Below are 25,688 nucleotides of genomic sequence, written 5' to 3'. Positions count from 1 at the left end.
AAAGAGAACTTTTTTTTTTTTTTTTTTTTTCCTTTTTGAGAGGTTTTTGCTATAGGGTATGTCTGCTTGCCAGAAAGACAGAGAGAGACAGAGAGACAGAAAGTGAGAAATCACCCCCCAGAAGGAATGGTCACACCGCAATCCCTTCTCCATTCTTCTCTCAGGATCTTGGGATGCACACGTGCCCGGTGTGAGTTTAAGCCACTGGGTCTGGTATTCAAACTGCGATCGACTACATGGGAGTCCAGCGACACAGCCATTACGCTAACTGCTGGTCCCAAGATAGGTGATCTTGAAAGTTATCAAGAACATGAAATAAAAGGTCAATCAATCATCATGACTAAAAGATGGGCAGCTGTTCTGATTCAGTCTTTAGTGTAGGACCTTTAGCTCTCCTATGCATTTGATTTCCCCAACCTTTCAGTTGGCCATGATCTATATATTGTAGATAAATATTAAGCTAGGAGAGGCTAATCGGCTTGCTCCAAGCCTCAAGAAGTAGAAGAGATGTGAAGGACTTGTCTGACTTTGAAGCTTATGCTTTCTGCAGAAGGCAACATCTTCACTTATTTGTCAGGAAAGAAGAACAGTTTTGAGAGATGTACCTGATGGGTAAAAGGACCACAGTTAGTCATGTGTGAACTCTCTAGGCAACTGGCACAGTGCAGCAGGGGAACAGATTAAATAATGCTTTGTTCTTTAATTTCCAGCACTTGCTGTGTCAGCATTTTGAGCACAGAGAAGGGTAATATTCATGTTGAAATAGCAGCTATGGCACTTCATAGATGTTTGCCAAATTAATTCAAAGTGAAATGTTTACTTTGGATACAGTTCTACTACATATTTTTAAAAAATTAACAGTTTTTTCCTTTTTTTAAAAAAAATTACCAAAGAGGGGTTGGCAGGTGACATGGTGACTAAGGGCGCTGGACTCCCACATGAATGACCATGGTTCAAATCCTGGACCTGGTGGTTTACTTTCTCACTTTTCTTCTGTCTCTTTCTCTGTTTCTCATTCTGTCCTCGTTGGGTAAAATAAAAATGAAACAATAAATAAAGTTATGTTAAATAATGCTCAAAAGAAAATTTGCCAGAGAGTACATGCACTCATGGGAGAGAGAGAAAGGGAAATCACAAAAGCAGGCCCCTAGGGGCATAGCTATACCATAATCCCTTCTCTGTTTTGCTCTGTTTTCAGGATTTGGGGCATGCATGCATACATGCCTTCTATATTTCACAAACCAAGGTCAGTGACTTGAACCATGGAGTTGGCCATGTATTATCTAGCTGCCTTAACCACCACACCATCATGATATAGACAGTCATATTAGCATTATGAATCATCTAAAAAATTGACTAAAGCTAGCAATATGCTTTCTAAAGAAGTTAGTCCTGTGATTCTTTGGCTCAACATCTTGTTTTTCCTGACTTTCTGCAGATTAATAATTTTTAAATGGGAACAAATAACGAGACGTGGGTAAAAGAATTTATTCTCCTTGGCCTGTCCAGTGACTGGAACACTCAAGTCTCCCTCTTTGTCCTGTTCTTGGTCATGTACCTGCTGACTGTCCCAGGGAACATTCTCATAATTCTCCTGATCAGACTGGACAGCCGACTCCACACCCCCATGTATTTCTTTCTCACCAACCTCTCCCTCGTTGATGTCTCTTATGCCACGAGCATAGTCCCTCAGATGCTGGTGCATTTTCTTGCAGAACGTAAAGTAATCACACATGTGAGCTGTGCGGCCCAGTTATTTTTCTCCCTGGGCTTGGGTGGGACTGAGTCTGTTCTACTGGCAGTGATGGCCTATGACCGCTATGTGGCTGTGTGTGACCCCTTGCAATACTCAGTTATTATGCATAAAGGGCTGTGTACCAGGTTGGCTGTCATATCCTGGGTCAGTGGCTCCACCAACTCTCTCATGCATACTGCCATCACCTTTCAGCTGCCCATGTGCACTAACAATATTGACCATATATCCTGCGAAATTCTAGCTGTGGTCAGACTTGCCTGTGTGGTCACCTCCTCCAGTGAGGTTACCATTATGGTTTCTAGCATCATCCTTCTGATGACACCCTTCTGCCTGGTTCTTTTGTCCTACATCCGAATCATCTCGACCATTCTAAAGATCCAGTCCACAGACGGCAGGAAGAAAGCCTTTCACACCTGTGCCTCTCACCTCACAGTGGTTGCCATGTGTTACGGCACCACCATTTTCACTTATATCCAGCCGCACTCTGGTCCGTCTGTCCTTCAGGAGAAGTTGATTTCTCTCTTCTATGCTATTCTGTTGCCCATGCTGAACCCCATGATATACAGCTTGAGGAATAAGGAGGTGAAGGGAGCCTGGCAGAAACTATTAGGGAACTTCTCTGGATTCACATCAAAACTGACAACAGGATGACTCATGATCATCAGTGAGAGAAGAGAGCTTTGCCTCTGTGCTCTCCACCCAACTCAGGAGTGACAAGCTAACTGCATTGTCCTGGAAACCAAGAAGGAGATGAGGTAATGTCTCCTGGTGACGCTAAATTGGAGTCCAAATGGTTAGGATGCAATGGGTGTGATATAGAGAGTATTTTTATGTCAAAGCAGCATTTTCAGTGGAGTTAAGCACTGCTGTAATAGAACTTCCCAATGGCTTGAAAGCCATTGAAAAATGTACTTTTACCGTTTTTATTTGTTATATTATTTGTAATAATGCATCTATTCTTGGATCTTACCTTAGACCCCTGATCTTTATTTATCCCCCTTTTAAAAAAGTTTTTGTTGTTTCCAATATTTCAAAATGAATTCTCACATACAACGTCTGCTTAAAACAATGCATGATATATATAGCCATCATGCAGAAATCTGTGAGTCACTTTTCTAAGAACAGTGATGTTATCAAGGTTCATTAAAAGGACCCCTGCAGGGACCAGACAGTGCTGGTTGAATTCCACACTGTCGACTATGTGGTTCCAGTCCAGACCTGGTGGCTTGCAAGGCACTCTGGGCATATGTGCGCACATCCCCAAAATCCTGAAAAGAGAATAGAGAAGACAGGTTTGTGGCATGACCTTTCCCCTTGGGTGGTGCTTTGTCATTTTCTTTTGTCTTTCTCTCTGTCTCTTCTCAGTGAGCACATGTACCTTGCAGCAAATTGTACTTTTAAAAAATGTTTTGTGTAAGATCTACTAAATATGACCTAAGGTCTTTGAGTACTTGATGTAATAGGTGTATCAATATCAAATTAAGATCTTATTTTACTCAAAGACTGTACACAAAGATATTACTGGCCAAGGTAAGGCTAGAGTTAGGCACTACTAGACAGTATTAAAACAGTTCAAGAGACCAGCAGATGGCATAATGGTTGTGTCACTGGACTCCCCTATGGTCAACCACAATTTGAGTCCTGGACTGGTGGCTTAAAACATGCTGGGTGCATGTGCATGCATGCTCAAAATTGCAAGAGGAGAATGAAAAAGAAAGGATTGTGGTGTGGCCATCCCCACTAGGGGGTGATTTCTTTTTTTCTGTCTCTTTGTCTTTCTATGTCTCTCCAATAAGTACATGCATCCTCTAACAAAACAAAAACAAAAACAAACTCTCTCTCTCAAAAAAAAAAAAAAAAGAAAGAAAGAAAGAAAGAAAGGGTGCAAGCAGAACTTTACTACATATATTATGGTTACCATTTATAAGACTCTAATGTGAGTTTGTGTGACCCAGTCCATTCTACATACTATTAAATAATATTTGATGATTGGCAGAGTGTCAAAAAGTCACATCATTAAAATAAATGTATACTGAGAACTGTATGTAACTTAATCTAAATTATATTAGTTCACAATGTAAATATTATTTTAAATAAAAAGGTATAGTCAAATAAAAAAAAAACCTTTTATTGTCAGAAAAATCCAAAACCTCTCTGACATTTTGAGAATAAAATAGGCACACAAAATAAGAGATAGTATATGAACTATTAAAGAAATCGTTCATCTAAAAAAGGTCAAAATTAGTAAAAGATTGGAGAATTTTATATAAAGTTTGGGAGTCAGGATAGGCAGGCAGCTGTGCAGATGTAATCTGCAAGTCTTCATATTAAAGATGTCCCATCCTCCTTCATACACACCCATCAGGGCCCTTGCTAGCTCTTGTATACCTAGTGATGTGGGCCTGAGAGTGAACCTCACCTTTAAGGAAAAGCCTGAACAATGCAATAGAAGACGGAAAAAAAATAATAAAAAAATGGAAACAGGGGAAAGAATATGATAATAGCTGGTGTTCATGTGTCCTTAAATGATTATAAATCCTGACTTCTTTACATAAATTATTACAATTATTTCACTGGCAAACATGTTAACACAGACCTCAGAGTCAAACCAAGTTGAAGGTTCAACTGTTGTCCAAAACTCACATAACATTTAAATTTTACCTTACTGTGATCCTATCTGACATTTTATAAGCTATGAAGGTATCCTGAAAAATGTCAAGACTAGCAGACTAAATTTTTGTTGACAGTAAGTCAAGGAATATCAACAGGGTCTAATACATGTCACTGATAATAAATGATTCTAGAATTCAACAGTCAATATGATACAGTTAAGAATATAGTCATATAACAAGAATGAGGGATGATAAAGCAATGTTCTAAATGTTACAGATAGACTAATTCTATTAGGAGTAATTTCAGAAGACTTTCTGTCTAAAAGACCATAAAAAAACTAGCTGGAGACTGAATAAGGGAAAGCAAATTATCCAAATAAATGGTAATGTGAGCAATGGAAAAAGTTAAGTTAAACCACAGAGAGAGAGAGAGAGAGAGAGTCAAAATATCTGGAAGCTGCACTAGTAGAGTGGAGGAGGAGTAGAAGAGAGCAGAGTAAAAGCAGGTGGGTACAGAGGTGTCAGTTCAGAGAGGGCACTGAATGGCAAGTTAACAAGTATTCTGATAACCAAAGAAGCTAGCAAAGCTTTTTTTTAATAGGAATATGGCTTGATAAAACATATTTAAATATCACACTACATATATATATATATATATATATATATATTTTATTTTTTTTTTTTTGCAAGAGGGCATGTGCATTCGCAGGAGAGACAGAAGGAGAAAAATCCCCTGGGGAGATCACCATGCCTTAACGCCTTCTTCTCCAGTCTCCACTTGGGATTTTGCACATGTGCCTGGCTTGAGTTTGAAGCTGCTGGGTCCAGGACTCGAACTGTGGTTGACCATGTAGGAGTCTAGCAATGTAACCATTATGCCAACTGCTGGTCTCACATGTTCTTTTACCCTATAGTGTTGTCTGACAAAACTGGGAATCCCTTTTCTAGTGAAGGCTTTGTTTTAAGGAATCACATGAGAAAAGCACAAATTTACTCCTATTTTTCTCTAAATCTTTGTATCACCAATCCTCTAAACTTTGCCTTTATATCTATTGAGAGCTTTAGACCCAGAAATTCCACCTTTAGGCATATACCCAAAGGACAGGAAATCATCCCATCAGAGGGCCACTTATACCTTCATGTTTAGTGCAGCATTATTCATAGTAGCTAAATCATGGAGTCAACCCAAATTCCTAATGACTGGTGAAGAGATTAGGAAAATTTGGCACATATACACAATGAAATACTACTCAGCCATAAAGAACAATGATTGTCATTTGCCACAAAAGTAGATAAATGTGGAATAAATAATGCTGAAAGCCAGGCTATAAAAGACAAATACTGTATGCTCCCTCTCAACATACACCAAATGTTCACTCTTTATGGCAGAAACAGAAGGACTGAATGACATAGAAGTGGAGAGAGTATTAGTAGATACCAAAGCTGCTTGGGTAGGAGGGGTAGGGAGAATATGACTAACAGACACAGGAGTGCATGTAAACAAGTGGAATGAGTTATGGAGCAGTTACCACATCAGAGTGAAAAATGCCACTGACAATTCAATGTATACTTCCAACAAAAACACCACTGAAGTAGTAGAACTATTATCATATGTGCACAATATGATGTAATGCTCAATGCCATATAAGATGAGTATGTTTATATACTTGATTTGATCATTACACACTATGTACATGCTCTGAAAAATCATACTGTACCACGCAGAGGTATACAACAATTATATGTAAACCAGAATTCCCAATTTTAAAAATATTTTAAAAAGTAAAATCAATGTAAAATTTAAAAATGTAATAAAAATTAATAAAGTCAAAAATAAAATAAAATTAGTGCATATTCTGGCTTCAGACTTTCTTCCAAGCAAAGTGATAATGAAGTGTATTGCTTATACTTTCTTCCTGAAGAAGGAGCACTTTTTCCATTGTCTTGCAGGGGCATGTGTTCTCAGTCTGTAATCATAGATTCGCCAAGAGTTTGCAGGCACAATGGCCAGGTGACAAGAAGAGACAGAACGGGAATATGAGCCATTTGTTTACGCCACTTGTTTGAGCCTTTAGGACCTTCCCATATATACTACTATACTACTTTATGTTCTGATTCCTCAAAGCAATGTTATTTTTAAGTTTTCCATGACATAGGGTATAAACACATCTGAGAGAGAGAGAGAGAGAGAGAGAGAGAGGGAGAGAAAGTATTCTTGACAAGGTCTTATATTGCCGTTTTTCCTTCTCCAGCCCTCCAGTTCCTCAGGATTCTATACACCTGCATGAACACTTGCTTTCTCTTCGGGCTAACCTAGGGATTCAAACCCATGATTGGCCATGTGGGATCCACCATACCACATCAATTCACTGTGTCACCTAGACTGAACCTCCAAGCAGTGTCTTGACAGCTCCAGGTACATGATGATCTGGTTTTCCATGGCCATACATTCAGTTACTACTGCATCTCAATAGTAAGCTAAGAACTGTTTATTTATTTATTTATTGCATCCAGTCACCATGTATCATTGCAGCATACCAAATTAAATCTCCCATCATGCATACACTGCATACCAGTTCAGTTAAAGACATTACCATAAGCATTATAATCAACAGATTGGTTTTCATTTTAGGCACCTTAAATGTTCTGCTTCTTTCTTCTTCCCCTTGATTTCCTTCCTCTTACCCTCCCCCAAATGTTGGCATACTATGGCAGAAATTGAATAACTGGACGAGCTATTTCTTTCTTTTTTTCTTTCTTTGTTTAGAGAGAGATTTTTGCTATAGATCACATGTGCTTGCCACAGAGACAAAAAGCAAGAAATCACCGCCCCTCTCCCCAAGGGAGATGGCCATGTCACAATCCCTTCTCCATTTTTCTTTAGAGATTTTGGGCATGCATTCATGTGCACTTGGTTTAAATTTTAAGCTGCTGGATCCGGGACTCGAAACACCATCAGCTATGTGAGAGTCCAGCAACATACCCATTACACCATCTGCTGGTCCCTGAAGAGTTGTTTCCTAAAATAATTGCTTAGTATCCTGCTTTGCAGCCTCAGCTCCAGGATTACCTGCTATTTGTGTTTGTCCTTACAAGTGGAGTTTATTCTCACTAATTGGTGTTCTAAATTTCTTGTCAAGAACCTAATTAAATAACTGAATATATATTAACCAAAACAACAAAAAAGAATTGCTACCTTCCTAAAGATGTGTGTTTTTCTCCAAACTCTATGAAATAGCACTTTTATTTTTCAATTTAGATTACCCACAAACTCTACTCAGGATCCCAACCTAGTATAGAAACCTCAAGTAGCATTAAAATGTGGGATCAGGAGTATCAAGTTGCAGAACCATTTATACTGTAGATGCACCATCTAAAGTGCATGCTCTTGTTATGGGCTCCACTGGATGGTAGATATTGGCATGATGGTGTGATAGGTCTGCTTACGGTAAACACCAATAGACAAATATGGAAAATACCATGAGTCATAAAATCCCTTTTAGTAGATTTTATTTGGAGTCTTAAATATTTCAATGTAATGTTATTACTTTGCTATTTAAAGAGGATCATGAGACATATACAAGATACCCATCAAGATGTAAAGTTCACAGAAGCATTATATTCCTCACATATAACTCAGAAGAATAAAAGACATTTTTTCTCCAGAAGTAAGGACAGTGGGCAGTAATTTTTTTTAACTTTGTACGGATGCTGACTCATATCTTGCTCACTAGAATTTGGGCATTGTGGGCTAAAAGTCAGGTTCGAATTGTAAGAGAACATTCTAAAATCTTACAAAGCGGAGCTCTGATTTTTTCAAGTGACCTAAGGCTTCAATGGAGTATGGGGAAAAAATAGATGGAAAATAGCCTTTCATAGGGAGAATAAATGGAGGGCCACCCTGGTGAACTGAGAGTAGCAAGAGCAATTAAGAGTATAAAGCATGAAGCTCCTGAGGGGAACTCCTCAGCCCCACACTGCCAAGGCAGCCACTGCCTCACTTCGTTAGTTCTGCAGGTATGAGCCAATTTGGAAGTACCTGTGAGCTTCCTATGATTAGCTTCTCTCAAATCTAAACAAGTCCCACGTGATTTTTGAGCCCCCAGAGCCCAAAAGGTCTGGGACACTTAATTGCTCTGGTCCACCACTTCAGTAAAGGGAAGTACTCTTCAGAAACTAACTTAATCCTAGACCAAAGTAGACATGTCCTCTTTGTTGGGAACTAGTTACTATTTGAGAACTCTTGATATAGGTATCAATACAGGGTGATTGAAAACAGAAATTTATAGAGTGGCAGGAAGAGTACCATTCTGATTGGTTATAGACTTTGGATCCAAGATGTGAGCCAAGGATGGTGAAATCTTCTCACCCTAAGTATCATAACTGTAGTAAAATAATTCTTTCTACAAGCTGGAGGCTTAGGTGCATTTTTATAGTACAGGCTTGTCAAATCCAAACTTTAATTCTGGCACAGAGAAAGAGAATAAGTTAAATAGAGGTCAAGGAAAGACAATGATAATTAATTTAAAATTGAATATGCCATGGAAGAATTCTGTGCTCACCATGTATCATTGCAGCATACCAAATTAAATCTCCCATCATGCATACACTGCATACCAGTTCAGTTAAAGACATTACCATAAGCATTATAATCAACAGATTGGTTTTCATTTTAGGCACCTTAAATGTTCTGCTTCTTTCTTCTTCCCCTTGATTTCCTTCCTCTTACCCTCCCCCAAATGTTGGCATACTATGGCAGAAATTGAATAACTGGACGAGCTATTTCTTTCTTTTTTTCTTTTTTTGTTTAGAGAGAGATTTTTGCTATAGATCACATGTGCTTGCCACAGAGACAAAAAGCAAGAAATCACCGCCCCTCTCCCCAAGGGAGATGGCCATGTCACAATCCCTTCTCCATTTTTCTTTAGAGATTTTGGGCATGCATTCATGTGCACTTGGTTTAAATTTTAAGCTGCTGGATCCGGGACTCGAAACACCATCAGCTATGTGAGAGTCCAGCAACATACCCATTACACCATCTGCTGGTCCCTGAAGAGTTGTTTCCTAAAATAATTGCTTAGTATCCTGCTTTGCAGCCTCAGCTCCAGGATTACCTGCTATTTGTGTTTGTCCTTACAAGTGGAGTTTATTCTCACTAATTGGTGTTCTAAATTTCTTGTCAAGAACCTAATTAAATAACTGAATATATATTAACCAAAACAACAAAAAAGAATTGCTACCTTCCTAAAGATGTGTGTTTTTCTCCAAACTCTATGAAATAGCACTTTTATTTTTCAATTTAGATTACCCACAAACTCTACTCAGGATCCCAACCTAGTATAGAAACCTCAAGTAGCATTAAAATGTGGGATCAGGAGTATCAAGTTGCAGAACCATTTATACTGTAGATGCACCATCTAAAGTGCATGCTCTTGTTATGGGCTCCACTGGATGGTAGATATTGGCATGATGGTGTGATAGGTCTGCTTACGGTAAACACCAATAGACAAATATGGAAAATACCATGAGTCATAAAATCCCTTTTAGTAGATTTTATTTGGAGTCTTAAATATTTCAATGTAATGTTATTACTTTGCTATTTAAAGAGGATCATGAGACATATACAAGATACCCATCAAGATGTAAAGTTCACAGAAGCATTATATTCCTCACATATAACTCAGAAGAATAAAAGACATTTTTTCTCCAGAAGTAAGGACAGTGGGCAGTAATTTTTTTTAACTTTGTACGGATGCTGACTCATATCTTGCTCACTAGAATTTGGGCATTGTGGGCTAAAAGTCAGGTTCGAATTGTAAGAGAACATTCTAAAATCTTACAAAGCGGAGCTCTGATTTTTTCAAGTGACCTAAGGCTTCAATGGAGTATGGGGAAAAAATAGATGGAAAATAGCCTTTCATAGGGAGAATAAATGGAGGGCCACCCTGGTGAACTGAGAGTAGCAAGAGCAATTAAGAGTATAAAGCATGAAGCTCCTGAGGGGAACTCCTCAGCCCCACACTGCCAAGGCAGCCACTGCCTCACTTCGTTAGTTCTGCAGGTATGAGCCAATTTGGAAGTACCTGTGAGCTTCCTATGATTAGCTTCTCTCAAATCTAAACAAGTCCCACGTGATTTTTGAGCCCCCAGAGCCCAAAAGGTCTGGGACACTTAATTGCTCTGGTCCACCACTTCAGTAAAGGGAAGTACTCTTCAGAAACTAACTTAATCCTAGACCAAAGTAGACATGTCCTCTTTGTTGGGAACTAGTTACTATTTGAGAACTCTTGATATAGGTATCAATACAGGGTGATTGAAAACAGAAATTTATAGAGTGGCAGGAAGAGTACCATTCTGATTGGTTATAGACTTTGGATCCAAGATGTGAGCCAAGGATGGTGAAATCTTCTCACCCTAAGTATCATAACTGTAGTAAAATAATTCTTTCTACAAGCTGGAGGCTTAGGTGCATTTTTATAGTACAGGCTTGTCAAATCCAAACTTTAATTCTGGCACAGAGAAAGAGAATAAGTTAAATAGAGGTCAAGGAAAGACAATGATAATTAATTTAAAATTGAATATGCCATGGAAGAATTCTGTGCCATTTTGGACGAAGACACTTAAGGAAGAAATTTATATTTAACACATTTAGTTAGGTACTGATATTTATGAAGGCATAGTAAGAGTATATTACATTCACAACAAGATAAGTTGTCAATTGCTTTCAAGTCTGTATCTCATTTATTTCAGTAAAAGTGTGTATACAAAGTGTTACTATTTTTTAACAAAAATAATGGAAATGTAACATGATTAAATGAATAGTTCAAATTCAGACAGCCCTCAAAATGTGAAATGGGATAGAATTGAGGTCTCTTGACTCTCAGTTTTGGATTGGTTTCTCTCAAGTGGGTGTGGGAGTTGTACTATAGAAACGTGCTATTACATTACAAAATAATATCTTAGTCTTAGCTATAGGATACAAGAGATATAAAGAAAGTGAGCACTTACAGAACAAAAGTATATCACTAAAGGTGAAATTTTAGGATTGTAACTATTTGAGAAATCAAGTTTCGATAATTTGGACTCAGATTATGTGAAAAGCCAAGCAACCAGATTGGTGGAAGAAGACAACAAGACCCCAAAGAGCAAAAATTAACTGGCTTTTTAGGATATATAATAGAATCATCTTTGATACATCCCCCGCCCAAGTATGTCTGACTTCTCTTTGTCCAAATGACATACTCATGATAGGTGTATTCACTGTATACAGCAAACAAATGGTCAACCACAGGTTAGGTGAATCTTTCTTTAAATGAAAGTGACTTTTTGTATTGATAACTCAGCTGTGTAAACCTGTGGTTCTGGTATGTTTTGACTGATAAGAGAAAACATATCTGTAAGTTGTAGGTCTTAACTTTGTGAAAATTGTTGTATTCAGGACGTTCTTAACCTCGGCTGAAATTGCAGAGGAGTCTCATGGGAGGCCAAATATAATTAAGACCTGGTGGAGTGTTATAAAATATGATGAATAAGTAAATTTTCCAGGGAGAAGAATCTCTTGTTTTTTATTCTTTAGCTTTAAAGTATGCTATTAATTATGAATGGGTATTAAAAGCATAATGGACACACCACCAGTACAGACTCACTCTCACTGTTTTGGATTGAATTTTTGAGGCTGTACCAAGGTTTTGTTTTACCATGTACTCTGAATAGTAGAAAGGATTATTATTCTGGGATAATTTGGAAGTGTTATACATTGAGAAATTAGATAGTGTGCATGTCTGGTGAGTTTTCTAAATCAACATTTCTCTTTCTAATACGAGAAGAGAGACATACTGTAACTTACTGAAGCCACCAGTCAACAGAAGTGAAAATGTTAGATAGTTTTAAATATATAATATTCTTACTGAGGTAGAATAATAAAATGTGACACTGATGATTGAAAATGAAAGATGAACCTAAGAGTCAAGATCTGGATACTTCTTTCTTTGCAAAGGTAAATTGAATATTTGAGTATTTTGGGGTGTTGATTGGTAGAGTAGCAAAGAAATATAAATAAATTGAAAAATGATTAAAAATGTTAACAGTAGCTCAGTATAATGACAATTTTAAAAGGAGAGACACTAACTTAAAGTAAATTTGTGCTCAAAACACTGCAGAATTATGTCTTTGAAATAACCAATTTCAAATAAAATGACTGCATAAGTCTCCCTGGGGGGGGGGAGATAGGGAGAGGAAAGGGCAATTTTAGAGTAGGGACATTTCTACTGGGAGGCAGACTTTGATGTACAGAGTTACAGAGAATAACGTGAAGCTATATTGGTCATAGAAGACAGAGTCAGAGAAATGGAGGTAGGCACATCTAAAGCCAAATTTTGTCTATCCCATCCCAGTAAAAGCTATTCCAGGTTTTAGCTAGTCTAGGTAGTATGGCTATCCATCATTCAGTACTCATCTTGTTTAGGTTACATATATTGTCAGCTAAAGATGTTGTGAGGTAATAGGATGATGAAACAGTAGGAAAAAGAATATTGGGTGAATTTATGGAATAGATTAAAATAACATTTAATTTGTTATAATGTAGACTCAATCTTTATAACAAAGAAAATATATCAGTTTCCATGGAATCAATGAATACAGTTGCTTTATTTAAAAATTTTGACTGACTAAAATTTAGCTTTTAAATTAGATGCATTGTGTCAAGTAAAAATAGTTATGTGAAGAATTGGGATACCTATTTTTTGTCTTTGTTTCTTTGTCATAGAGAGAAGAACATTTCAATCCTGATATTTACCATAACTAATAATTACTGGATAAAAGGAGAAGTCACATGAATATACTCTAAACTAGGGTCCCACAAAGGTAATATTTAAACTGAGAAAATTTAATCTTTTCTACCAACACCTCACCCCTGACTTTTCTTGCAATTTCACTGCCATTTACATCTAAAGCTTTAGTTTTCTACTCATAGGTGTTCTACTGTAAACAATCAGTGTTAGTTGATATGTTAATTCATAATAAATTTAGATACTTTATACTATCTACCTCCTATTAGTGTGTTATGTAATTTTTAAACATTTAACAAAACAGGCAATGCTCAACAGAAACATGATAAATGTTCAGTACTAGCAACAGGGCTTTTTTGTTTGTTTTTGTTTTTGCTATAGGGTGTGTGAGAGATCTCTGAGAGAGACAGACAGAAAGTGATAAATCACCCCCTTAGGGGAAAGGTCACACAACAACCCCCGTTCCTCCATTCTCTTCTTGGGATTTCAGGTGCACACATACATGTGCCCAATATGATTTCCAGGTTGCTGGATTTGGGACTCAAACCATGGTCAACTATGTGGAAGTCCTGCGCCTTAACCACCGTGCCACTTGCTAGCCTGTAATAAGACTTCAAACATACTTTTTCATGGAATATTTCAATAGCACCTTTCTTATTATACTATATAGTGTGTTCTATTTGTCATAGCCATTATAATTACCCTGTCTTCACCACAATTCATAATACATAGGCCATAAGAGGAGGTCTTTGCATCATGGGGCTCATATCTAAGGAGATGAAATAGAGGTGTGTATCATTCTTCAATACTATATTTTGAGCAGAAAGCATAAATTACTTATTTTTTAATAGACAAAGAACTCTTGAAAGTATGGCTTGAAGTTTTTTTGAGTATGAGGATTATATGACTCCCAGCATGTGAAATAGCATTTTATTGTTTCTTTTGTAAGGGGCAGTAAGTGCCTGGCAAACAGGAAAAGCAATAGGTTGGACAACAAAGTAGTCATGAACTGCTTTGTACAGGACAATGAGCTCAATGGGATTGCATCAGTTGTGTTTACTGTTCAACATCTGTTTGAACAGCGTGGCTTGCTTAGTTGTATACTAAGAGGGTTTTCTCTTGTTTGTACAAAGAGAACAAATATTTTCTTAGTTTTTCCTTAGTTATTAAGCTTCGATGAAAACATAACTTTAAGGACGGCCATAGAAACTCCAAATCAGAGAGCTGAAAAAATCTGGATCTTCTTTATGATAGTAGTTAGATACTGAGCAGATTGTCTGGCACCTACTATACTATCTGCCTAGTAGTGAGAATAATAATCCAGTTCTATTTAAATTAAAACTGATCCTAAAGTACAATAACTTGGAGATGGTAATAACTGTAGGTCTGTTAAAATAATCTGGATGATCCATCTTTTTTCCTTTCACTGGGCTTTCAAATGCACATGATATTCTATTTTTTTAAATCTATCATGAGTCCATAGAGGGACTCAATGGATGTAAACAAAAAGTATATTTGAATATTAACTTTTTGAAAACAAAGCAATAGCATTGGAAATAAATATCAACCTCAGTGGGTTAAAAATAGTCAACATATAAATGAAAAATATTTAACCATTAGCAGCCTATGTTAATAAAAAACTTGTGTAAAACAGAATTTTAACATACTCTAAAATAAAATTAAAGTTAGAATAATACAGGTCTGGATTCTCCACTGTGTGAAAATTCTTCTGTTTAAGATTAACTTAATTTTGTAAAGACATAGACATTATAGATCGAGTTGTGTATGAAGATGGTGTGAATCAATTTTTATTTTGCATAATTAATTTGGAAGCAGTGTGTATGATGTTTATAGTAGATGGAGGTTACATAAGGGAAATTTACAAGAAAACTATCATTCTGCATAAGATGAGAATGAGAGTAAGTGTAAGTGTGAATGAAGACCAAGGGCAAGATGAAAGATAAATAACAGTACAAATACAGGAAAAGGATTTATTCTGTGAAGTGGTGAGGAGGAGGGAAATATCAAACATGATTCATTGAGACAGTGGAAAAGTTTTTGTTCCATTGAAAGAAATAAACAAGTCAGGAGAGAATTCATTTTGTGGAGAAGTGAATAATCATTGGTAAGGTATTCGGGAAACATTCATTAAATTTTTGCAGCATTTATCTGGAACTTTGGAGAACTCTAGGAGATAAATGTAAAGTCAAGAATGAGCCACCTAGAGTTGGTGATAATTAGAGTTAAAGCTAAAAGGCCAGGTCCAGAAAAACTGTGGAAATAAAAATGTGAGTCCTGAGCCCAAAACCTTACACAATGTTCCTAGTAACAGTAGGTTGAAAGGGAAAAATGCAAATAACAAGATGCTATTACAATGTCTCCCACTTCCCAACAGTGGTTGAAGAGACCAAGATCTATCACAAAGACAAAGGATCCTCAAAGGGACATCCAAGTCCTCACATCTATTAGAAGTTGTCATGAATATATTTAAGTCTGATTTTGAGGAAGGGGTGTGAAGAGAAATTACATTTGCTACTTTATCTGTGTCAAGGCAAAGTTCATCTTTTTAATAACATCCATACAACTGTAGTACAGTATTACCAATAACAGAACAAATATTAGGTCATTGAGCAATTTAAGATCAACCTGTTATGTATATATAATATATATATATATAATATATGTATGTTTATATATATATGTATGTGTGTGTGTGTGTCTATCATTACAAAAAGCACATACCTTCTAAATACAATCATGTTTAAAACCTAGGTCCTCTAACTTTTTACATTTCCACAAAACCCTGCCCCTTTTCGATCATTCCTTATGTAATTGATTTATGTCTTCTGTCAAGATCAGCCTAAATGATATATTTAAAGTAGCTTTTAAAGTTTTCAATCATGCTTTCCTTATTGTTTTCGTTTTACCTAAATATTGTCAACTACCATGATCTTCTTAACCAGGAATCAAGGTAAGTTGGTAAAGATGTAGAACTCCTATAAATTACACTGTATTACCTATAGGTTTAACTGACTGCTGGAGAAAAACTATTTTCTCATTAAGGCACTGGATGGTCTATCAGTAGCACCATAGATATAATGCATATTGAGATCAAGGCTGTCCTCTTGGCCTCATGAATGATTTAAAGATCCAGGATAAGATTAACAGGTTGAAAGGTTTTTACCAGCAACTCGCTGAACCTCCTTGTCCAGGGAGTGTTACAACAACAGCAACCCCAATCAACCACAAAAGTCGGGTCTTGATGTAAAATACAAGAGGCTTCATTGCTAGCGCGCTAGGACTCCACTCTCAGTCATGCAAGACATGGCTAAGAGTGAAGCCCCGAACAAAGGAGTATTCAGGTTATATAGACATGAGTCCATGGGGTGAGGGGAGGAGAGAGTGAGGAAGCAAGATAAGGGGTATCAAGGGTAATTTTATGGTGACCCTGAAGTTGCTTGCTCAGGCAAGACAAAAACGTTTTTCTTTACAGTCGTAGCCATTTGGTTAGGTTTGCAGGAGCATTTGATCTGGGTTTCCCGGGCTAGCAGAAGGGGGGAGTTTTACAATACAAGGGTGCTAAACTAGCTTGCCAGACTAGTTTGCAAATGGCTCCGGGCTTCCTGCAAGGTGTTAACGAATTACCCCAGGTTTCCACAACTTCAGCAGCATCTGCTTTAGTACAGAAGCGAAAGAGGCAAAGGTTAGACTTTATCTTTGGAAGACAGGCTAATCTAATTTTATTCTTACAAGGTCATATACAATATGTTTTCTTAAAAAGTTATTCTGTGGTTATTCAACAGCTCCTGTTTTCTTCTTCTTCTTCTTTTTTGTTTTCTTCATGATTCTTTTTGCAGATAAATAATCCTCACATTTTTAAATGGAACCAGATAACCAGACATGGGCAGGAGAATTCATTCTTCTTGGCTTATCCCGTTCCTGGGACACTCAAGTTTCCCTATTTGTCCTGTTCTTGGTCATGTACCTGCTGACTGTCCTGGGGAACTTTCTCATTGTTCTCCTGATCAGACTGGACAGCCGACTCCACACCCCCATGTATTTCTTTCTCACCAACCTCTCCCTTGTTGATGTCTCTTATGCCACAAGCATAGTCCCTCAGATGCTGGTGCATTTTCTTGCAGAACATAAAGTAATCCCATATGCAAGCTGTGCAGCCCAGTTATTTTTTTCCCTGGCTTTGGGTGGGATTGAATTTGTTCTACTGACAGTGATGGCCTATGACCGCTATGTGGCTGTGTGTGACCCCCTTCGATACTCAGTTATCATGCATGGAGGGCTGTGTACCAGGTTGGCCATCACGTCCTGGGTCAGTGGCTCCATCAACTCCCTCATACATACTACCATCACTTTTCAGCTTCCTATGTGCACTAACAGGAATATTGACCATATATCATGTGAAATTCTAGCTGTGGTCAGGCTGGCCTGTGTGGACATCTCCTCCAATGAGGTTACCATTATGGTTTCTAGCATTATCCTTCTGATGACACCCTTCTGCCTGGTTCTTTTGTCCTACATCCGAATCATCTCGACCATTCTAAAGATCCAGTCCACAGAGGGCAGGAAGAAAGCCTTTCACACCTGTGCCTCTCACCTCACAGTGGTTGCCCTGTGCTATGGCATGGCTATTTTCACATACATCCAGCCCCGCTCTAATCCCTCAGTCCTTCAGGAGAAATTGATTTCCCTCTTCTATGCCATTCTGACACCCATGCTGAACCCCATGATTTATAGTCTAAGGAATAAGGAGGTGAAGGGAGCCTGGCAGAAACTATTAAGAAATTTTTCTGGATTAACATCAAAACTGGCAGCTTGATGATTTATGAGCATCACTGAGAGAAGAGAGCTTTGCCTTTGTGTTCTTCACCCAACTCAGAGACGACAGGCTCAAACTGCATTGCCTTGGCAACCAGGAAGAAGATGATGTAACATATACTGGTGATGTAAGATCAGAGGCTGAGTGGTTTTATTTGCTGTGGGATGTTGGAGTATTTTTATGTCGTGGTGGTATGAACAGTGGAAGTGCGCACTGCAACATTAGACCCTGTCCTACTTACTTATCTCCATTCTCATGATAGTTATTGAATCAATCACTATACAAAATGGATGTTTATTTTGTTGGAGTTCTATGGTTTGCGAGCTTTCTAAGTAAATCATTGAATTAAGCTGCTTAAGTCAATCTGATTCTCAAAATGTATTTTTGTTTATTTCATAAATATGTTCTCTTATTGTTTGTGTAGTCACTATTTCCTGACTTTTTTTTTTTGAGCTTTCTACATATTCCTAATTATAGTGTAGCAGCATAATAAAATATTAAATGCAGTCCTGGATAAGTTACAAAACTTATATAAGACCATTCTTTTATGAATTTATTTTATATTCATTCAATGAGCATCATCATAGCACACAAGATGTGATTTTTCATCCAGAATACACTGAATAGTGGCTTAATCATACATATTATCATCAACAAGTAATTTTCCATTTATTTTTCACCCTCTGCCATTTCTCATCCTCCTCCCACACTGTCTCTGGTATCTACAGTTGCTTTCCATTCCTCCACCCCATTTTATTAATTCACAAAATATCTAAATTAACTATTCTCAATAGCAAATTCAGCTGATATATACATATTTGTGAACATATGTTTGACTTTAGGCATGACACTGAGTAGAATGAATATACTATAAAGTAGCACTTAACTGACGCTATATAGCTTACTGTGGTCATTAAACAGGTATTTTTAAACATATTTTTTAATTTCAAGAAAAGTCATTTCAGCTTTAATAAATCAAAATTTTAAAAATGCTAAGAGAGTTTTGCTTATAACCTAAAGCTAGGAAAAAGGTTAGGATTCTGTTCAAATAGTAGGTGCATGAACCTATTGGCAGCTCAAGACAAGAGAAAAATGCTTAAACCTGGAAAACGAAGCATAGAAGAAAATCAGTAATATTTTCGTCAAAAGTTGTAAGATTCTATTTCAGCAGTTCAGTCTCATGTACTTAATCTATCTTCTTTTGTGGTCCAGTCTTCCTGTTTAAATTCTGGAACATTTAACTTGAGACTTGTCCCTACCATTAAGTTGGCTATTTTCTTAGTTGTTATTGAACTCTTATTTCTGTGTGTCTGCATTTAGTTTTCCTGATATAGGAAAACTCCCTTCAAAATGTTTTGGAGAGCTGGGCTGATTTTGGTAAATTCTCTATTTTTTTTTTAAATTTTTAATATTTTATTTTTTTCTCCTGAAACATTTTTTAAAATTAAATAATTAATTTACATTTATTCCCTGAGCATCATCACAACATACAAAGTGTGATTTCCCATCTAGACTATACTGTCTGTATTTAATTTTCCTGGTATAGCACTCCCTTGAGAACTTCTTGGAGATCTGGTCGGGTGCTGGTAAATTCTTTCAGGCTTTGTTTATCTAAGAATGTTCTCATCTTTTCTCCCATATGAAGGATAATCTTGCTGGGTACAGTATTCTTGATTGAAATGGCTTTTCCCTTAACACCTTGAATATATTTTCCCATTCTTTCCTTGCTCGCATCAGTTCCAATGAGAAGTCTGCTGTTAGCCTGAGAAATGTCAAGATAACTTGACATTTCTCTCTTGCCAATCTTAGTATCTTGTCTTTGTGATTTTGGTCAATCTGCCTATAATATCTCCTGGAGAAGATTTTCTTGGGTTGATTCTATTTGGGGTCCTTTACACTTCTTAGGACTGGATTTCTGAATGCCTCTTTTGGTTTGGAGATTTTTCTTGCAGGATTTCATGGAATAGATGATCAATGCCCTTATGAGTCTCTTCACCTCCTGGAATACCAGTTATCCAGATGTTCAGACATTTGATGGTATCTAGTATTTCTCATATATTATTCTCATTTGGGGTCCATTTTCTCAATCTGCATGGTGGATTTTTCTAGGCCAGCAATTCTATCTTTTACATCTGAAATTTGATTTTCTGTATGATTAATTGGTACAACTGTTTGGGTAAAGGACAATACTAGCCAAAGTGGACATGCACTTAGACTGCTATGCAGCAATTGCATTTGTAGGCAACAGAACATATGTGGAACAAAGAATGAAGATCAAAATGTGTGTGTTTCTAAATGTTCATAACAGTATTGTTTTTAAATCACAAACTGGAAACAACCCAAATGTCTATCAATAGTCATTTGTATCAATAGAATAAGATGACAACTCACTAGATACTAAAACAATTAAGTAAATCAGCAGGACCCTGTTAAAAGGGTGGTTCTAGGAGCCAGCAGGTGGTATGGAGTTTAAATCACTACATGACCAGCTGCTCAGTTTGAGTCCTGGGTTGTGTGTGTGAGTGTGTTCATGCCCAGAATCCTGAGAGGAGAATGGAAGAAAAGGGATTGTAGCATGACCGTCTCCCCTGTGGGATGATTTACAACTTTCCTTCTGTTTCTCTGTCTGTCACTCTCTGGCAAGCCCATATGCTCTATAGCAAAACAAAACAAAACAATGTTATTCAATAGTGAGACAGAGTGGGACAAGTTGTACAAAATAGTTGCATAAAGAGAATGTTTGATAATAAATCATGTACAACTTACATGTCAAAATCCTGAAGAGACTGGAGAAAGAATTGCTGCATGGGGCCTTCTCCCCTAGATGATGATTTCTCATTTTCCTTCTCTCTGTCTGTTTCTGGCAAGTACGTGCAGCAGGTGGCAAACCCTTAAAAATGAAATTTTGTTCAAAGTTTCTATAGACAATTTATAAATAATTAAAAATATTGAGTGCATGAGCAGAAGTCATGCATAAGTTATAACTTTCTCAAAGTAAAACTTCGACAAAGAGTTAAAATGTTTCCTGTAGAATTGAGGCTTTGGATTTCTTCTCATGTTTTTAGGTTAAGAAAAGTTAACCTGTGTAAGGCCTTTCAAGGTGAGAGAATGACCCTATCTTCCATAAATTTATGAATTAAGGAGAAAAACTGAAGGAGAAAAAGTACTAAGGGATTTATTTAAGTGATAGCCTATTCCAGGGTCTTCAAGAGTTTCCCTTGTGTTTTCTACCAGTAGATATATAGTTGGAGACTTTACATTGAAATCTTTGATCTATTATGAGTTGATTTTTGTTAATTATGAGACATAAGGGTCCAGTTTCATTTTTTGAAGGTGGAATCCAGTTCTTCCAGCACCATTTTCTGAAGGCTTTTTTTCCCCTCCGCTATATCATCATTTATATGGCCTTTGTCAAATATCAGTTGGCTGTATGTTTTGGTGTTTATTTCTGGATTCTCTATTCTGCTCCATTGGTTTATGTGTCTTTTTTGTTTGTTTTTATATATTTTTTAATTTCAATTTCTTTTTTACATTCAATCACATATGTCACTTAGCTTGCAAAGTGAATATTCCAACATGTACACATTTCTTACCAGTCCAGTTGAAAATACTATACACATTACCTTCAACAGATAATAACTTATTTCTTTGTCCCATAAATGCCTTGCCTCTCTATTTTTCTCTTTAATGTCTTTACTCAGACTCTCCTCTTTCACTCACCCATAGAAAATGATTACAAATACCATGCTGTTTTGATTACCATAGCTCTGCAATATATTTGGAAGTCAGGTAGTGAGATACCTTCTATCTTATTCTTTTCGTATGTATTGCCTTGGTAATATGGGTCTTTTATGATTCCAGATACATTGTATGATTTCTAATTCTATTTCTGTGAAGAATGTCCCAGTAATTTGATCAGAATTACATTGAATTTGTAAATTAGTTTGGGTAGAATTGACATTTTGACTATATTGAAACTTCCAATACAAGAAAACAGGATATTTTTCCATTTGAAAAAAATTATACTGAATTTCTCTTTTCAGTTTTTCATAGTTTTCCTTGTAAAGATCTTTCATTTCTTTGGTTAGGCTTATTCCTAGGAATTTTATTTTTTGTGGCGATTGTAAATGGGATTGTTTTTTCAGTTCTGTCTCGGTCCATTGATTGTTGGTGTATAAAAATGCTTTTTATTTTTATATATTGATTTTGTAATCTGCCACTTTACTGAATTAATTTATCCCTATTAGGAGATTTTTTTCATATGTTCTTTTCAGTTTCTATGTATATAATTCTATCTTTTGTGAACTAGGGCTATTTGGTTTTTTCTTTTCCTATTTTAATGCCTTTTATTTTACTACCTTGTCTGATTATATTGGCTAGGACTTCCAGTACTGTGTTGAAAATAAGACCTCCAAAGCACAGGCAACAATCCCTAAAATATTGGGACTATATGCATGGGACCATATCAACCTAAAAAGCTCCTGCACAGCAAAGGAAGCAATAGAGTGAAGTGACATCCCTCAGAATGGGAGAAAATATTTTCACACTATGTAAATATGTGTAGATGTTTTTAACTTTGCCAGGCCAATGAGTGACTGATAGTTAGAGCATAGAGGGAACTTAGACAGCTCACCCACACTAAAAATTGAAAAACACACTGGTGCTTGTCCACTTGTACCAAAAATATCCCGAGACAATGGAGAACAGATTGTTGTATGACCATTCCCACCTGGGAGGGAGGTTAATTTTTCACTTTACTTCTCTCTGGGGCAAGTGCATGTTTCATATGGCAAAAATCTTTGAAATAAATAAATAGGAAAAAAATCAGATCATCTGAATAGATAATTCTGTAAGGTAGACATACAAATGACCAAAATGCATATGAAAAAGTGTTTCACATCTCTTATTGTAAGGGAAATGCAGATCAAAACCACAGTGAGACACTATATAACCCTAGTCAGAATGGTTATGATCAAAATAGAAGAATGACAGAAAAGTACTGGTGAGGATGTGGCAAAATGGGAACACTCCTGGGGTCACCAGGTGGCATAGTTGTTAAGGACTCTTCATGGCTAACTACGGTTCAAGTCTTGAACCCGGCAGCTTGAAAATCATGTCAGGTATATGTGTGTGTGCATGTCCAAAGTCCTGAGGGGAGAAGGGAAGATAAGGGATTGTGGCATGGCCATACACCTTGGGGAGGGTGTGATTTCTCACTTTCCCTCTCTCTGAACATCTCTCCTTTCAACCAAGCAAGTGCACATGCCCTGTGACAAAAACATTAAAAAAAAAAAAAGGAAATCTCCTATATTGTTAGTGGGAACGTAAGTTGGTACAGCCACTGTGGAAAGCAATATGGAGTGTCCTCAACAACCTACAAATACAATTACTTTATGAACCAGTAATCCCACTGCTTGGTGTTTATCCAAAAGATAGGAAAGCCCTCTGTCAGAAAGACACTTGCACTTCCATGCTTATTGCAGCATTGCTCACAATTGTGAAGATGAGAAATAACCTAAGAACTCAAAATTTGATGACTGAGTTAAAAAATTGTGGCACGTGCATACTACAGAATACTAGTCAGTCATAAGGAACAATGAGACCTGTCATTTGTCTCAAAGAGGTCAAATACAGAATATTTAATGTTAAGTGAAGTAAGTCTGACTTTGAAAGACAAACACTGTATATCCCCACTCATTTATACCAAATATTTGTATTTTATGGAAGAATTAGAAGATCTGAAGATATCATAGTAGGGAGGGTAAATGTAATTACGAGTCTGTAAGGCAGGGGAGTAAAAGGTAGAGTGTAGATAGGACGGATAAAGGGATGAAACACTTAACAGACCCAAGAATGTAAAATTCTTTATTGAAAATGATATATTACATATGGTAATATCATTGATTCAATAGTCAAAAAATAAATAAATAAATTTTTAAAAAAAGTTGTGCAAATATTTTTTTTTTTTAAAAGTAATAGGAGCCTAACAAGAACAGCATAATTGGTCTATAGAGATTTTATCTCTGAGGGGGAAGAAAGTAACTTCTTTCAAATCTTACATCTTTCCCAGTCCTCCTTTCTTCCTGGGGCAATACCAATGCTGTATTCCTGTTGTGGAGAAAAAAAAAGTCATTTTCAGGATTCTCAAATGAGTTCTTAAGACCATGAGCCATGAATCAGTGTTTCCTTCCGTTTCTTCCCAGACTTGTAGGCTTTATGGGATAATTGCTCTAAATTTGGTTACTGAATAAATAAAGGTCCCATTTTGGCAAGTGGTTCTAAGAAAACATGTTTTAGGGGGCCAAATTAAGGAGGAAGTCCTTCCAGAAACTTCTGAGGACAGAAGCACTCACCTTTGGCATTGGCTGCTTCACAGGAATCATCAGGCTTGGCTGCTGTAGACACTGCTTCCTGCACCCCATTGCAGTTCACGGGACCTGTTAACTCATGAAAATATGGGCCAGAGGACAGGTGTGTGCAGATTGGCTTTTTCTTAACAATGGTGATTAGAGTTCATTTCACCCATGTGACTGGCTTTAAACTTGTTTGACTACAGAGAGTGAAGGTGTGAATAGAACGTAGGGATGTAATGAAGAGATTAACTTAGTCAATTCCTGTTTTGAGGAAAATTCAAGAATTCCATAGCACTTTGTATCTTTAAAAAAACTCTTGTGGTATGTGTGTATAGGAAGCTTGAATCCCAAGTCTAAGAAGAAAAGTTGGTACAGGACTACTCTACATTTTCTATTATTCTCAGTTACAATATTATGACCTTCATTGTTTATTCATTCCTAAAATTTTGTATAAGGCATGTGTGCACACCAGAGACAGGGAGAGATAAAGTGAGAAATAACTTCAAGGTGGGATGATCATGCCACAATCTATTATTTTCCTCTCTTTTTTGGGGGGATTTTGAGCATGTAGGGATACATGTCAGGTGTGTTTTTTCGATCCATGTGGGATCCAATTGCCTTAACCACCATGCCACCTGACTGGCCCACCCCCTTACATTTGAAAATGCTTTCAATTTATATTTACATATAGAATTTTCAAAAAATGTTTTATGCTTTTTATTGTTATTTAATTTTTACATTTTTAAATGTATTTATTTTATTTTAATATCTTTTATACATTTGATCACTATACATCACCTAGCTTATAAAGTGAATTATCCAATATGAACATACTCCACCCAGTCCAGCTGGGGATACTAAACACTTTTTACCTTTTAAAAAAAAATAATTGTTCTCTTTGCTATTGGTGTTATGTCCTCATTCCATTATCTTCATTTCTTTCCTCCCTTTCATAAATTAACACCAACTTGGATGTAAGCTCTCTTTAGACAGATCAAGAAACTATGAATTGAGTGTTAAACCGAAAGTGTAAGTTATTGGAAAAGTAGTTAATTGTCTCATAGGGAGAGACACTTTAAAAAAAAAAGGTGACATAGAAATATGAGGGGACTTCAAAACATTTGAGGAAAAATAGAGCTAAAGTATGAGTTTATTCTGGTGTGAAAATAATTTTGAAGTCCAGGCATAATTTTTGTGTAACCCACTATTTCTTTGGATCTTTTGAAGGTCCCTTAACTGATATGCTAACCTTGGGTATTTCTGTTCTATCTTTAATCAATCTCTTCCTGGGCCTCTGTAGAGAAGTACTGGGCAAAGATCCAGGGTTACTATGTTTTCTCTTCCAAA

The 25,688-nt window shown here is 36.8% G+C and overlaps 2 protein-coding genes across 2 annotated transcripts; both read left to right on the top strand.

Moving 5' to 3' along the window:
• Nucleotides 1-1,453: 1,453 nt before the first annotated feature.
• Nucleotides 1,454-2,407, top strand: LOC102473213 (olfactory receptor-like protein OLF3). The gene has a single exon (XM_006159612.1). The coding sequence runs from the start codon at nt 1,454-1,456 to the stop codon at nt 2,405-2,407; it is 954 nt and encodes a 317-aa protein (XP_006159674.1).
• A 14,627-nt stretch (nt 2,408-17,034) lies between these two features.
• LOC102472778 (olfactory receptor-like protein OLF3) lies at nt 17,035-17,988 on the top strand. The gene has a single exon (XM_006159611.1). The coding sequence runs from the start codon at nt 17,035-17,037 to the stop codon at nt 17,986-17,988; it is 954 nt and encodes a 317-aa protein (XP_006159673.1).
• Nucleotides 17,989-25,688: the final 7,700 nt, after the last annotated feature.

This window comes from Tupaia chinensis, unplaced genomic scaffold (genome assembly GCF_000334495.1).
Source record: "Tupaia chinensis unplaced genomic scaffold, TupChi_1.0 Scaffold000637_1, whole genome shotgun sequence".
Classification (NCBI taxonomy): domain Eukaryota; kingdom Metazoa; phylum Chordata; class Mammalia; order Scandentia; family Tupaiidae; genus Tupaia; species Tupaia belangeri.
This window is presented reverse-complemented; position numbering and strand designations above follow the sequence as displayed.

What these genes read in the sequence shown, in the direction of transcription:
- LOC102473213 (XM_006159612.1), top strand. Translation starts at nt 1,454, where the DNA reads ATGGGAACAAATAACGAGACGTGGGTAAAAGAATTTATTCTCCTTGGC.
- LOC102472778 (XM_006159611.1), top strand. Translation starts at nt 17,035, where the DNA reads ATGGAACCAGATAACCAGACATGGGCAGGAGAATTCATTCTTCTTGGC.